Below are 16,637 nucleotides of genomic sequence, written 5' to 3' on the forward strand. Positions count from 1 at the left end.
TTGTCAAATATCCAAATGAAAGGTAGGTTTCCTTTCAAAACTCTCAGAACCACGGACTTGAATGGGCCGTAAATTCTCATATTATTTATTTATTTATTTATTTATTTATTTATTTATTTATTTATTTATTTATTTATTTATTTTTATATGCCGCCCTTCTCTGGAGACTGGAGCGTTAAGCAATAGCCTTCATACTTTTGTATATTTTATACAAAGTCAGCTTATTGCCCCCATATTGAAAGAAAAGAGAAACTATTAAAGGTAAATTTTTGAGTTGTCACTCTTTCTCAGCTCCTGGAAGATGGCAATGTCAAACTACCTCTGAAAATCTTTCCAAAAAACTGCAGGAACTAGTTCAGGTGGTTACTAGGAGTCAACACTGACTTGAAGGCACACACACAAAAATCATGCTGCAATATAAGGACATTTTAATAGAAGAACATATGTGGTATTGTTGGGGTTCTTTAAGCTTGATCTTTGGTTTACAGGTGTTTCATTTCTCTAGTAAGTAGCCTCATCAATATAGAAATTTTGGAGAAAGATTTCCATAATTTCCCATTTGATCTTTTTAAATAACAGTCTTTGACACTGAAAATGCCATCCAAATTTGGATGAATCCCATTGGCAATATCCCCTTCAATTTCTAATTAAATGTTGTACAGAAAAATCTGATATGATTTCAGGGCCAGGTCCTAGGACTTCAGACTAAAAGTTGGGCTGAAGAGAAATTAAAAAACAAAAAAAACAAAAGCTAATGTTGAAAAAGAGCTGACATCATCAATGATTCATTTTTGGACAAAAACTATATTCAGTTGTTAGGAAAAAATCTGCCAGAACATTAGAAGATAAATCATCTAATTAATTGAATTATCATTCCTATTTGCTTTTGGACTTGACTACTACTTCTGAAATTCAGTAACAGTGACTTTATATCACCAGAGATCCAATATGATGGAAAGCAAAAACAAATTCCTTAATTTTAATTGAAGAAAATGTTAAAATATATTATCTGAGTCACAGTTCTGATTTAACTGTAAAACGTATCATGTTTTCCAAAAAGAAAAAATACAGATCAGCTTAGACACAATATTCCTTGTCTTCCATTACTGTAAAAATAAAAATTAAGAAAGAATCATAGCAGAATAAGAAAACTCTAAGGAGTATTTAAAGCTGAGTTTTACCCAAAATCTGAATAAATAAAGCAACATTCAGTTGCTATTGCAAAATTGCAAATTGGGGGGTCCTATTCACAAGAAAGCAACTGATTTTGTTTAAGAAGGGCAACTTTTTAAAATAATAAAATGTTTTATAGTTGCTCTGGATAGCTGAGACAACCCTACCCACATTAATAGTAAATTATATTAAAAATAAAACCATACTCTTCCTTTCAGAGAAATAAATACAGTATAAACACTATGGCAAAGTATTTTAAACTTGATAGATGAAGCAATTTGCAACATAGCTCGAGATTTAGCAATCTTTTTAATCACAATCCATCATAATTCTGAGTTCCAAATTCTTTAGCCAACCTTGGCTGATCCTTGGCTAAACAGGATTGGCCCTGATTAGAAATTGGATGGAGGAACGCCTGGGAATTCCAGAGCTTCTGACTAGACTGGAAAGTTGAAAAAACACTGCAAATTACTTCTGTAATACTGCCACGAACGTCGGCAGGAAAGAGTAATCAGGAATTAAGCTCAACTTGAGGGTGTTTATGCTTCTACCTTAGTGTCTACAGATTATTTTTTTACATTTTTCTAAGTGTGAATTTTTAAATAGGCAAGATCTGAGGTGTTACAAGGCAGATATCAAACAGTTGCAGAGCTTAGAAGGTACAGAGGATAATAATAGTTAAGAGATAATAAAAGAAGAATAAAATCTTAACTCATGTATTAAAACAATGGTGTGTCGGTTATTTCTATATTTTAACCTATTTCTGACTATATTAAATTGTATACTAAATGAATAAAATGTACAGTGTAAAATACCTTAGGCAGGTATTTAGTCAAGCAACAGCCTAAAGTTCAACTGAACAAGTAGACATAAGGTCCTTCAAGCAGGAACCACAACAAAGCCTGAGGAACGCACTACAGGCAGCTCAGTTTCTGTGAATCAGTTTCCTCACAATCTGCGTATAATCATGAACACATGGATTGAAACTAGCTTAATCTCCCAGTTCAGGTTGCTAAATTGCAGAAATTTTACAGTGCTTGAGGGGCAATTTTAAAGTCACAAGATAAGGAGCTACTTTTGCCTGGGAGTTCTGGGAGAAAGTGATGCAGATGATACTTAGCTGTCAAAGAAAAGGCAAAGGCTTCAATCCTATTCTAAAATTCTGTTTCCTTATTATATAATCTAGAGTGGGGATTTCGTGGTTAGGAAATATAAGCAACTGAGCAAAAGATCTTGAGTACAAGTAAGTTCTTGGTGCTTTCTGAGCTTGGCTGAACTAAGTTCAGAGAGCACCAAGGGCCCCTCATTTCAATCCTGAGCTACTAAGAATCTCCTCTATAATATTATTAATGAGTTCCTCATATGCTAGTGTCACTGCTATATTTTTTAATTTATTGTTGTTGTGATTCCTGACTGTTCACCAGATTCTGAAAGATGAACATCTTTGCCTACAATGTTCTCCCACAATTGGATATTGTTAGATTCAGATGCTCAGCCTTATTCTCAGCACTGTGGGCACAAAAATTATTGTTCCCAACAAGGAGCAGAGAGAAAATGCCTAAAAGCTACAAAATGATCCAATGAAAGTCTATAGAGATTCTCAATCATTCAGATCATGTTTGTCCCAAAAGTGCTTTTCAAAAGGCAACTGGACTTTCTTTCCAGTTGCCTTTTGAAAAGTGTCTCTGGTCTCCAATGAAAGGCTTCAAGTGATAGCACTGGAGCTTTAGTGGGAAGGAGGACTACAAGCAGTGGTGTTCATAACAAGCCACAATGGTATCAAGATGACAATATACAAAATGACATCAATTACATTATGACATCATAGTCCTTGATGTAAGTACATAAATGGCATATTTTGCATTGTGATGCCATTGTTCTCATAGCAATAGCACTTAGATTTATATACTGCTTCACAGTGCTTTACAGCCCTCTCTAAGTGGTTTACAGAGTCAGCATATTACCCCCAACAATCTGGGTCCTCATTTTACCAATGTCAGAAGGATGGAAGGCTGAGTCAACCTTGAGCCAGGTGAGATTTGAACTGCCAAATTGCAGGCAGCCGGCAGTCAGCAGAAGTAGCCTGCAGTACTGCATTCTAACCACTGCACCACCATGGCTCATATGCCCCTATTTGTTTCCCCACAATAGGAATATTAATGTTTCTATATATCTTCCCCTCCCCACCCCTCTAAATCAGGCTTGTTATCGCATGTCGTTGGGAATAATACCTTGTATTTGGTTTCAAGTTTTCAATGGGCAAATTACTGCTTGCTGCACTCTTGGTTGACCATTTGTTCCTGATGACATCTTCATAGGATGCACTGTAAACTAAATAACCTGCCAAGAGAAAGATGTCATGGATATATTAGACCCCAGGGTATTTCAGCAGCCTAATACATCATACAACATCATGTGGCAAAAGTATTTCATTAGTATGTTCAAAGCTGGAGGGAATTCCCATTTCTGCCAAGAAGAGATGACAGCAAAGCTAGGTGGGGAATAGGGCTCAATCAACATTATGCAAGTATGCATTAGCTATCTGGCTAGGTATTTCCCATGTCCAATAAAGATGTGGAACACTTTGGATTCTACCAGAAAAAAATGCTTCAAAGTGTGCATGAGTGTACATACAGCACTGCTCTATGACTCATTAAAGCAAATGTAGCTTTTCCCAAGATTATATGGCTCCTATAAACCTTTGAAAAATCCTACTGTTCACATTCCTAATGTCACTCTGTCTCAGCCCCCAGAAGAGGGCCATAGCAAACAACTTCCGAAGGTCTTACCAAGAAAAACACAGGGATTAATCCAGGCAATAGCAATAGCACTTAGATTTATATATCGCTTTACAGTGCTTTACAGCCCTTTCTAAGCGGTTTACAGAGTCAGCATATTGCCCCCAACAACCTGGGTCCTCATTTGACTGACCTGGGAAGGATGGAGTCAACATTGAGTCGCTCAGAATTGAACTCCTGGAGTGAGCAGTGAGTTAGCCTGCAGTGCTGCATTCTAACCACTGTACCACAAGTTGCTAGTAGTTAAGACTGACTTGATGGAGCAAATAAATAAAATTTTATTAGTGGAGGAAGAAAGTAATAGCCATAGATAAGAGATCTTAGGCTTCTAAGGGCACTGAATCCTTCAACATTGTAATTTCCTACCTCTTTAGCAGCTTTTAGATTTTCCCATCAAGTAAAACTACACATTTTAGTTCTGAATCCAGGAAATAAATTAGCAGTATTTATAAAAGCAAAATATAGAATACATACAAGACTGCTATGTATCCTCAAATAAAGCCCTTCTCCAAGTACTGTCAAATGTGGGTATCTGATATACATTTATAAGAGGCAGAGACTTTTTATTGTGGCACCCTAATTTTGAAAAAGCCTCTCAATTAATAGATCAATCAATAAAGCCTCTCAAGAAACATAAAGTAGAGAGACTGGTCCTCACATTATGATTTTTCAGTAGCATTTTATTTATTTGGTCATGTTAAAAAAAAGATTAGCTCTGTTAGACCAACATTTATTTCTTTTTGGAAAGAAACCAAGTGGAATACCACTGAATGAAAGACATGGAGAATTTATTGAAAAATAAAATGCAGACAAAAAATGAAAAAAAAAGTTCTGTTCAATCCAGCCTCCATTAACCAGTCTAACCATTGCGACAAGCATTCATGTACCTGTGACCAGATCTCCATGGGTAGGTGCAGCCCAGTCAACAATCACAAAAGAATGACAGCCTTCCACAGCTACTATGGTGATGTTGTGAGGAGTTTTCTGAGGTTGCATCCCTGCATTCAAGTTCTTGGGAACAAGTTCATCCAGGCTCTCTACTTGGAAGTGATCTAGTGCCTCTGTCAAAGAACATGGAGCCGCTGGGTCTTTGTTTAGATAAGTCACATAAGGAGCTGGAAGAAATCGCAAGACGAGACCATTCAGTCTAAAAAGATTGTGGTGATGATGGATTAGTAAAAGGAAAAGTCAGGCTTGACATTCAGACAAGTTTCCAAGACTAATTGAAAGTGCAAATTGGGTTAAAATATACCAAAGACAGTTCCTCAACTTAGAAATTAACTATTTTCCTATCATTTGCTAACTTTGCAAATTGGAAAAAAAAGACTTATTTTAAGTCTGCAAAAGGAGGACACAAAAATTTAAGGGGATTTATTTAAAAGATGCATAAAAATGGGCTTAGCCACTGCACTTATGTGTAGCAATGAACGGAGCAGGCAAATTTCTGTAAGTTTAGAATAATGAGCCCTGGAAACATGTTGCATATATAAAGGAATATTTAAAAAGCCTGGCAAAGCACCAGGCCCAGAGAAGGTAAATCCTTCTGCTTGTGCTGACCAACTGGCCTTCATTTTCATCTACATCTTTAATAAATTACTAGAGATGTGTTATGTCCCTTCCAGCTTCAAACGCTTTACTATCATTCCAGTGCCAAAGAAACCCTCCATCAAGGAGATGAATGATTAGAGGCCGGTTGCTCTGACATCCGTAGTTATGAAAACCTTAGAAAGGTTAGTGCTGGCCCACCTGAAAACCATTGGCAGATGATGCTGTTGATGTGGCTCTGCATTATATCCTAAAACATCTTGAATCTCCAAGGACCTATGCAAAGTCCTTTTTTTTTATTGCAAAAGTTTTACAATTACATTTTCACCCCTTTTTTCACCCCCCCACCTCCCTCCCCAAACTTCCCATCCTCCCTAACCCTCCCTAACCCTCCCCCCCCAGACTTCCCTATTACATACTCATAACTAATAACACTAATATATAAACCTGAACCCATCCCTCCCCCTATATAATTTTTCCTCTTTGTCTCTTTACATTAAAATATTTCTAATACATTATTTTCAAATAAAAGCTATTTGATACTTTCTAGTTTGGTATTTGTTCTGAACATATTCTATCCACCTTTTCCATTCCCATTCATAAGTCTCTTGTGAACAATCTTTTAAATACGCTGAAATCTTCGCCATCTCTGCAAAACTGGCCATCTTCAAAGTCCATTCCTCGATAGTAGGCAAAGCTTCATTCTTCCAATATTTACCTATCAACAATCTTGCTGCTGTTATCATATACAATATTAGTTTTATTTCACCCCGTGTAAAACCCTTAACTATACCCAATAAAAACAATTGTGGAGAAAATTGAATTTTTTTCTTCAAAACATTCTGCATGACCCACCAAATTTTTATCCAAAAAGCCTTAACTTTCCTACAGGTCCACCATACATGATAATACGTAGCATCCAAACATTCGCATCTCCAACATTTTGGCTGAACATTAGGGTACATACATGACAACTTTTTAGGATCCAAATGCCATCTATAAAACATTTTATAAAAATTTTCCCTCAAATTCTGCGACTGTGTGAACTTAACATTCTGAACCCAAATTTTTTCCCATGTTTCCAACATCACTGGTTCTTCAAAATTTTGTGCCCACTTAATCATACAATCTTTAACTAATTCAGTTTCTGAGTCCCTTTCTAACAAAACATTATAAAGCCTTTTAATATGCATTGGACCTTTCTCTCTTATATGTCTAACTAATTCTTCCTCATGCAGTATAATACCAGTTTTTTGGTCCTCTTTCCATCTCATTTGTAATTGATTATATTGTAACCAGGTTAAATTAATCCCTTCGTCCAACAGTGTCTGCAATGTCTTCAGCTGCCATCTGCCCGCATCTGTAAAAAGAACCTCTTTGTATAAAAACCCCCCGAGTGACATTATATTTGTATTCCACAAGGTATGACCAAGATCCAGCCATAGCGGTATTTTATAATCCCATTTGAGTCGGTGCTTCTTCCAAACTCTCATCAAAGAATCTCTGAGTATATGACTTTTAAATACTTTATCAACTTTATCATCATAAAATAAGTAAGCATGCCATCCAAATTCAAGATCAAAACTTTCTGCATTCAATATTCCAGCCTTTTTATTTCCAAACCAATCACTTATTAAAGTTAAAGCTGCTGCATCATAATATAACTGTAGGTTTGGGAGTTTAAGGCCTCCTCTTTCCGGAACATCTTGCATAATTTTCAATTTCACTCTCGGCTTTTTCTCGTTCCAGACAAACTTATTCACACCAGACTGCCAGACTTTCAGTTGTTTATCACTTTTAAGCACCGGAATCATTTGAAACAAAAACAGAAATCTTGGCAAAATATTCATCTTAACTGCTGCTATTCTTCCAAGTAAAGACAGTTGCAGCTTTTTCCAAGTCTCCATGTCTTTCTGAACCTCTCGCCACAACACCTCATAATTATTTTGAAACAATTTCATATTTGATTCTGCAACCTGAACTCCAAGATATTTTACCTTAGGTACAATTTCAAAACCTGCCCTCCTTTCAAGCTCATGTTTACGATCTTGTGTCATATTCTTAACTATCATTTTAGTCTTTTTTGAGTTCAGTTTAAAACCTGAAACTCTACCATAGTCTTGTATAATGTCGTTCATCAGGATTGTTGATTCCATTGGTTGTGATAGGGTAACAACCAGATCATCTGCAAATGCCTTTATTCTATAATCCTCTTGCCTTATCACTATACCTTTCAAAATTTTTGAGTCCCGTATTGTATTTAGCAAGACTTCCAATGTTAAAATAAATAAAAGTGGGGACAACGGACATCCCTGTCTTGTTCCTTTTTCAATTTTAAACTCTGTCGTCAAACTTCCATTAATAATAATCTGTGCTTTTTGCTCTTGATAAATTGCTGAAATCGCCTGTATAAATTGGTCCCCAAAGCCCATCTTTTTTAAAGTCTTTAGTAGAAAGTTCCAATCCACTCTATCAAAGGCCTTCTCCGCATCCAAAAAAACCAGCACTGCAGAAATCTGTTTATTCTTATCAAGATATTCCAATAAGTCTATTACTTGCCTTACATTGTCCTTCATGTATCTGCCCTCAATAAATCCCGCTTGGTCCTCATGAATCACTTTTTGGATTACTGGCATCAACCTGTTGGCTAATACCTTCGCATAAATTTTATAATCTGTGTTCAAAAGAGATATTGGTCTGTAGTTCTCTGGTTTTTTAGGACCAACTTGTTCCTTTGGTATCAAAGATATATAAGCAGTTGTCCAAGATGGGGGTATTTTACCCCCTTGTTGAATATTGCAAAATAAATCTCTAAGTTGTCCCACCATTTCAGCTTGTAAAGTTTTGTAATACACTGCAGTCAAACCATCCGTGCCAGGAGCTTTGGCTGTTTTTAGCTGCTTAATTACTGCTATTATCTCCTCCTCTGTTATAGGATAATTCATTCTTTCTTTTTGTTGATCAGTAATTTTTGTAACTCTCTTATCCTTTAAATATTTTTCTATAAGTCCATTCTGCACCTCTTCTTTGGCATATAATTTAGTATAATAATCCACAAAAGCTTCTTTAATTAATTTTTGTTGAAAAATTTCTTTCCCTCCAATGTCAATACTATCAATAGTCCGTATACTTTGTTTTTTCCTCAGTGTGTAAGCCAACCATCTGCCCGGTTTATTAGCATTGCAAAATGTATTATGCTTCGCGTATTGTAAACTTGTTGCAACTTGTTCCGCCATAAGCATTTGAAATTGGTCTTTCAAAAGTTTTATAGCACTTCGTATTCTTTCATCTGTTGGGTTTTTAATAAGTAACTGTTCTTTATTCTTTATTTCCATTTCCAACTCAAATCTTTTCTTTTGTCGGAACAGTCTATGTTTAGAATTCATGTAAATAAGTACCCCTCTCATATAAGCTTTACTAGCGTCCCAAACAATTTCAATTGGGGTACCTTTATTCAAATTTATTTCAAAAAATTCTTTCAAATGCTTTTTAAGTTCTATTGTATTTTTTTCATATCTAAACAAGTTCTCATTTAATCTCCAAGAACGTCTCTCAACCTTATCCATCTCAATTTCTATCCATACAGGGCTATGGTCAGTCAAAGTTCTTGGAAAAATCTTTGTTCTTTTTGTCTTAACAAGTAGATCATTTGACAACAGGATAAAATCAATCCTAGAAAAAGATCTATGTCTATCGGAAAAGAAAGTGTAATCCAATTCATTTGGATTATGTATTCTCCAAACATCTTTTAGTTCCATATCTTCTTTCATATCAAAAAAGGTCTGCGGTAGTCTAATTCTAGACTTTGCCAAGCTCTTTTTGTCTAATTTAGAATCAATTACTCCATTCCAATCTCCCATAAATAAAATAGATCTATAGTCCCATTGCAATATTTTAGTATGTAACATCTTGTAAAAATAATCCTGTTGTTGATTGGGAGCATAAATTCCAATCAAAAGAATTTGACCATTTGCTGTGAGCAATTCAATTGCTACAAACCTACCATCTTGATCTACTTCTATAACTTTTGCTGTTAATTTTTTATTTACATAAATAACCACACCATTCTTTTTCTGCGAAGTTGAAGATATATAATGTACTCCTAATTTTGAATTTATCAAATATTTCTGATCTTGAGTTGTAATATGCGTTTCTTGTAAACATATTATATCATTATTAAATTGTTTCAAATATGTAAATAGTTTCTTCCTTTTCTGTGCTGAATTCAACCCATTAACATTCCAAGATAGACACTTAAGGGTCATCAGCCTGTTTCTGGAGCGCAGAGCAAAATATTTGAAGTTCATCCAAGAGCTTCGATCTTGCTCCTCCCATAGCTCCACTCTCTTGTGGGGTACTCTTAGCTGCCTTCTTGTCTTGTCTTTCCTGTTGTTGTTGTTGCTTTTGTTTAAGTAGCTTGGATTGAGCTCTAGTTATACGTTGATCTTTAACTTCAGTCAACTGAATCAAATCCAAAATTGGAGAAGAATCCAGCAAGGGCTCACTCAGAAAACCTCCTTCTGCACCTTGCACATTTTCTAATTCCTGCTTAGACTGTTCTTCCAATTGCCTCTCTTCACTCTCCTTAATCTCCAAAACTGTAGATGTACGTGGAGATGGTGTTCTTTCCTTAAGAATAGTACTATAAAAATGTTGTGCCTTCTCCACGGTATTCAATCGATATCCTTCTCCCTTATATCTAAAAATTATCCCAGCTGGTGCATCCCACCGGAAGGGTACCTGTAAATCTTTCAATTCCTTAACAAGAAAACCAAATTCTTTTCTAGCTTTCAGCATTTTAGGAGGTAATTCTTTAAAAATTACAAGTCGTGAGCCCCCCACTTGTACAGAGGTGTGAAAAGATTTTTGGAGGATTTCATTTCTAATTTCTCTCTCAGTAAAGTATATGACCACATCTCTAGGCAGTTGTCTTTGTCTGGCCACCCAAGAGTTCACTCTGTAAATTTTATCTATTTTATGAAATACCAAATCAGGATTAACTTGTAAAATCTTAGCCAGGGCTTCAGAGCAAACTTGTCTCAAGTCCTGTCTCTCCTCCTCTCGAATTCCCCGAAGCCGTATGGCAAATTCCATCGCCCGGAATTGTATCATGACAATCTCATCTTCAATTCTCTGCATTTTATTGTCAACTTCTTCAATTTTATAGTCATTATCTTTCATCCTAACATTAACTTCTAATTTGAGTTCTTCAACTTTAAAATCAACTTTCCCAATAAAATTTGCCAGGCCAGACGCCACTTCTGATATTTTTTTGGTCACCATATTTTGATTCTGTTTCACCATATCTTTAACTTCATTAATTTCCTGCAAAAATTCCTCATGTGATTTTTGAAGTTTATGATCTATTTCCTGTTGAGATTCTTGAAATTTTTCATCCAAAGTTTTAGAAATAAATTCTTTTAAATCTCCCACATCAAGTTCTTTTTTCTGAGTTTGTAGCTGTTGAGCAGGGGGAAGTTGCGTTTGATGTTTGTGTGTGGGGGATCCCCCCCCTGATGCCTTCCCTTCCTGCTTCTTTGAAGCCATCGTGCCACGTAAGCTAGTTTTTCTAAAGAGGGAAGTTCTTTTTCCTTTCCCTCTTCCACAGAAGCTTCTAAAAAAGTCCCCCAGATTTAATCAAGTAAAACTAAAGTAAAGCAAAGTCAAATTTTAGCAAAATTTTTTTTTCCTTTAGGTAGAACAACTTTGTAGCAACTTTTCAACTTTGTAGCAAAGCAGAGAGGCTTCGCAAATCACTTTCACTAGCTCGTTAACTCAAGTGCTGGACGCCATATTTTTTCAAATCACTTTCACTCGCTCACTTTCTCTTTGATTTAAAAAGTCAATAAAGCACTAATACTTGCAATTTTCAGGTTTCTGGATTCAAGTTGATATTTCCGCTATTTGTTAGAATTAGTTCCTCTCACTTTAAAAGTTTGCTGCTATCGGCTTGTTCTGCTGAAGGCAGAATCGTCCCACGCCGCCCGGAGTCTCCGCAGGTTGGAAGGGAGCCGCTCCTGTTTTCACCCCCAGAAGCGATTCCCTGGGGGGGTTACAGGGGCTCAACCTGTACCCTGCTGTCTCTGCTCCTGCAATCTTCAAGATTTCGGAGTTTTCGAGCCGCTCCTCGTTCACGGGGCGGCTCTACAGGCGGCGGGGCTGGCGGTCTTTAGAAAATCACCGCCGTCGCCGAAGCTCGCAAACCGGAAGTCTATGCAAAGTCCTTTTTGTCCATTCAATACCATCATCCCAGATATTCTTCTGTCTAAACTGATTCAGCTAGCTGTACCTGACCACACTTGTAAATGGTATGTAACCTTTCTAACAGACAGGAAGCAGCAGGTGAAGTTAGGGAAAATCACATCAGATACCTGTACAATTAGTACAGTCCCCCCCCCACCTTCTCTATATATACCGACTGCAACTCAAAGAAACCCTCTGTTAAAGTAATTAAAAGCCAAGATAATGGATTGTACAAGGGTTATGATTATAACAGTCTCAACTAGAGGTCACTATATTTTCAAATATCTGCTTAGAATCTGAGTACTTAAAGGTTAAACATAATGCTCAGAATACTGCAGAGGGTACACTATGGACCTAAACCAATTTTATGGTTATTTTTTCTCTCTACAACTGTAATGTGAAATGATTAAATGATCCTTGATTAGCTGCATCACACATAGGAAACACACAAGGCTTCAATTCAATGGCTGCCATCTTGACTTATCTTTTTATCTATACCTTGTGAACAGCCTTAAGCAGCAACCTACAGAAATAATGAAGATAGTAGTCTTAGCAAGTAGGCAAGAATGCCAGTTGGTTTTCTACTGAGACACGAAGTTCATCTTCCAAATTTTATGAAGAATATTGCTACTCCAGCTCAATTTATCACTTTTATATTTTATAGCCATAAGAAGGGTTCACGCAAACAGAACTTGTAAATTAATGGGCACACATATTATCTCAAAAGGTCAGCTTGAGGTTGAAAAATCTCTTGTGCAAAGTCAGTGGAAATATTTATTCTGTTACAGTTTACAGTTTTGTTAGAACAATAATTCTTCCCTTTCTCCCCGTGAATGCCATAAAATGTTTATAACAAAAATGTCAGTTAATCTTATTAGATTTTGTCACTCTAGAGGAATTATTTCCAAGAGTGCATTTATTTTTAAGCACTGACGTTGCTTTTTGTTCCCAAATGATCTAATCTCAGTTGGTGAGAGTAAAGGAGGACTTCTTGACAGCCTGATAGGCATACCTAGTCAAAGAATTGATTGAAACCAAAGCAAAAAGCAGTTTCTTCAAAGGAACAAACTGATTCAAATTTACCACCTAAAAATCATTTTTACAAGCACTTTTTTTTTCTCTTTTAAAAACAGCTTTTTCGGGGACAAACTTTAGTTTACATACAGTTTCATATCCTGTTATATAGACTGCATTTTAAAACTGAAAGTAATTCTATCATCTCTCTCTCTCTCTCTCTCTCTCTCTCTCTCTCTCTCTCTCTCTCTCAGAGCGAGAGATCGTTACTGAATGCTTTCATAAGAAAGGAAATTCAGCTATTTCCTCTCCTGTTGCAAACCTTTAAAAAAGCTCTTTTTTTTAAAGAGAACATTTGCTTTGAGAGAAATCTCTCTACTTGGCATTGAACCTCAAAGGATCACCTTCTGATATAATAATAATAAACTTTGGATACAGTTCCTCTTTTCCTTTTCACATGATGCAGTTCTTAATCCAGAAGTACACCATTTTTCTATTATTTTTCAAAAATGCAAGTTTAGATTTGTTTTGTTCATAGATGTAAGTTAGACATTCAAGGGGTGTGCCATTTACTGCATTATAAAGAAGTTTAAAAAGCAATTATGCACCACAGCATAAAACATAAAATCAAAGGCTTGCAATTACACTGAAAGAGCAGAACATGATGTCCATCACTTAATAACTATGGGTATGTCCTTCCAGTCTCTCTTTGTTATGCACAAAGGTTTGCATCTATGAAACAAACAAACAAACCCCGAAGAAACTTTATTCATTCAGACTATTCTTTTCTCAAATTAGGTTTAGAATTAAGACTGTGGAGCAGCAACATAATTCATAATGTTAAAATCACAAGTCCATATAAAGCTGAATCTACGTCAAAAGAAAGGAAATGAATTGCCAGGTGAAAGACACTTACTGGACTGAAAGAATTATTCTTCCTATATAGGCCAACTTCTACATTGGAACAAGACACTGCAGTTTTGTATAATTTCCACACTTTCAAGAGGTTGAAGAATACTGTACAGATTTTGAGAAAATATCATTCTCTTTGCCAATTCCAGGGAGAAAATACCTTTAATGTTTACCACAGAAAATGCTTTATTCTTAGAAGGAGCAGATAATGACTCAATTTTTCTCTATTTTTCTCCAAGTTCTTTCAAAGAGTGTCAGAATTGGGAGCACTATGTTGTCAAATTCAGAATGAAGATCAGAATAATTTCTTCACAACAAAAGGCAACAATGTTTGAATTACTTAGTTTAGGGAGAAATGTGTGTAAAAAGGGACAGAGCTGATTAAAAGCCAACAACCTTTGTCAGGTCTTTTCCATTGTCAAAACTTATGTGGGAGAAGACTGCAAGAGCTTTTCATGTCCTCTCGTGCAAGAATATGTACATTTCAAAAGAAAGTGCACAAAACCAGGAAAACCTCATGAGATTTTGTCAGTCTTGTAAAATCAGCATTCTAGTGCAAGACCTTAGATTTTTGCAATCCTTGTACAAAATGATAAAAATCTCACAAGGATTTCCAATTTTGCAAGAATTCAGAATTTTAAAGTTTTACTTTATTTTATCTTATGCGCGGGGAGGGAGAATTTCTATAGGGAGGAGGGTTCAGCAAAAGTTCTGATGCTCACAGATACACTATGCCAGACCTTCTGAAAGATGTTTAAGGTATGAATTTGTAACTTTATCAATGGTGTAGAGAAGTATATTTTTATTTCCTCTATTTGACAATGATTCTTATGATCTCAAAAAGAAAATGGTTCCCAGCTGATGTGCACAGGACGTGTTTGCCATTAACAAAACAATCTTGCTGACAAGTTGTTGTTAGTTGCAAAGTCGTGTCTGACCCATCGCGACCCCATAGAGAACTTTCCTCCAGGCCTTCCTGTCCTCTACCATCCCTTGGACACCATTTAAGCTCACTTGCTGACAAGACGGACAGTCAAATGTTTACCTTCGGAAGCCCTTATCAGAGGATTGGTCATCTTTGTTTTTTAACCGAATTTACAGACTTACCAGTAAATCGTTTCTTTCCAGCAGAATCATATTCTGATAAAGGATCTGTGCCTGTCACACTAAACTCTGGAAAGTTGTTTTCAGGCAATGCTTCAGTGGTGGTAATAGTAGTAGTAGTGGTGGTGGTGGTGGAAGGAGGCAAAGTAGTTTCAAAAAGCTCATAATCTAGACAAAACAGAAAGAAAGAAAATGTGATGCATTTGTTTGAAGAGTACCCAAGCTTTAACATAGGTCACTGAAGAAGCAGAAAAGTTCTTTGGTCCATACTTCTATTGCAGAAGCCTACACAACATCTCTGACCATTCAGCCTCTGCTTGAAGGCCTTTAGTAAAGGAGAAATCATGATTTTATGTGCAGTCTGTTCCACTGTCAACTTGCACTGTCAGGAAGTCCCCCCTGAACCTCTTTTATTATTATTATTATTTTTAACCCACTGGTTCCAATTTTGCCCTCCAGGATATCAGAGAACAATCTACTCGCTTTTCTGCAATCATATTTCCCCTTCATCCTCTTTTCTGTAGGCTCAATGGGCCAAGATCCTTTAACTGTTTTTTCATAGTGCTTGGATCCCAGAACTCTCTGGGACACTCACCATCGTGGTAGCTCTATTTTAAATTTTTTCCAATTGTTACTGATCTTTTTTAACTGTGGGGTTGCATAAGATTTCGTAATAAATGGACATTCTTTTAAAATTTACAGTGTAGCACTGGAAAGAATTTCTTGCTTAGTGAAGAAGTTCACCAGATGCTGTCTTGAACAGATCACCCTGTTTCAGTATTGTTTCTCATGAAGTGACAAGGAATGTTGATTAGTGACTAGAAAAGACCCAAGGCCAATATACAGGTAACTGCTATATGACCAACTAGGTCATTTATCTTGGTAAACAGTATTTGGAAAGAGATGGGTCTGGTTATAAAAGCTACAAGAGACTCACCATACATATTAAGTCTTCAGTGTTATTATATTGGGCTCTGGCCTTATATAGAGCAATAGAGCTGGTAAAAGTAAGATGGTGTTACCAGCACATACAGACCTTTCCTAATAGAGTATGTTCTCTGTTAGAGCCCCAGATAATAACTAATATGGCCAGAGAACTCCTCTTGCATCTTGCGTTTACTTCTCTAAGTTAACATACAAATATAGAATGACAGAGTTGGAAGATACATTGGAGGTCCAACCCCCGGGTTGAGCAGGAGACCCTATACCAGTGATGGTGCCGAAAAGGTTGCATGGAAACATTGTGCACACTCATCAGGGCCGCACTCCGGAAAAGTGAACTTCTGGGTTCTAGTGTGCATGTGCATTCAACAATCAACTGGCCGGCATGCACGAAGGACAGCTGATCATCACACATGCATGTGCACCAGAAACCCGGAAGACAAACAGGCAAGGCAGCGTGTGCCAAGCGACTTGGCTTCATGTGCCACTTTGGGCATGCATGCCATAGGTTCGCCATCACAGCCCTATACCTATCTCATCTTTAAAATCTCCAGTCATGGAGCACCTACAACTTCTAGAGGCAAAACATGTCCATTCTGGAATGCTCTGCCCTTGAAAGTATTAGGAACCTACTATGGTAGATTACTGCTGAAAACTCCTTCTTTACCCAAATCTTCCTGGATGAATGTTGCATAAATAGTTTCCGTTTTATAAGTATGTTGTTTTTATAGCACTTATAAACATGTTTATATTATTGCATTTTAATTGTTTCACTGTAAACTCCTTTGAGCTGGAAAGTGATATATAAATTATGACAATGAAATCCAAGTATACTGTGTATGTCCAGACCTCCACTAAATATTATTACAAGTGGACAGATAATTAATAATTGAGGAGAAGTTTACA

General features: G+C 36.5%; 1 protein-coding gene across 1 annotated transcript in view; it reads right to left on the reverse strand.

Moving 5' to 3' along the window:
• The window catches only part of FNDC1 (fibronectin type III domain containing 1), an 83,853-nt gene that overhangs the window by 12,229 nt on the left and 54,987 nt on the right, over positions 1–16,637 (reverse strand). Inside the window, exons 13-15 of the mRNA XM_070951556.1 lie at positions 14,793–14,957; positions 4,859–5,086; positions 3,405–3,513 (exon numbers count right to left, since the gene is read on the reverse strand). Of these exons, the coding sequence (XP_070807657.1) occupies positions 3,405–3,513; positions 4,859–5,086; positions 14,793–14,957 (502 nt within the window). The remainder of the gene's footprint in view (positions 1–3,404; positions 3,514–4,858; positions 5,087–14,792; positions 14,958–16,637) is intronic.

This window comes from Pituophis catenifer, unplaced genomic scaffold (genome assembly GCF_029215685.1).
Source record: "Pituophis catenifer annectens isolate HBS135680 unplaced genomic scaffold, rPitCat1.0.hap2 SCAF_1, whole genome shotgun sequence".
NCBI lineage: Eukaryota > Metazoa > Chordata > Lepidosauria > Squamata > Colubridae > Pituophis > Pituophis catenifer.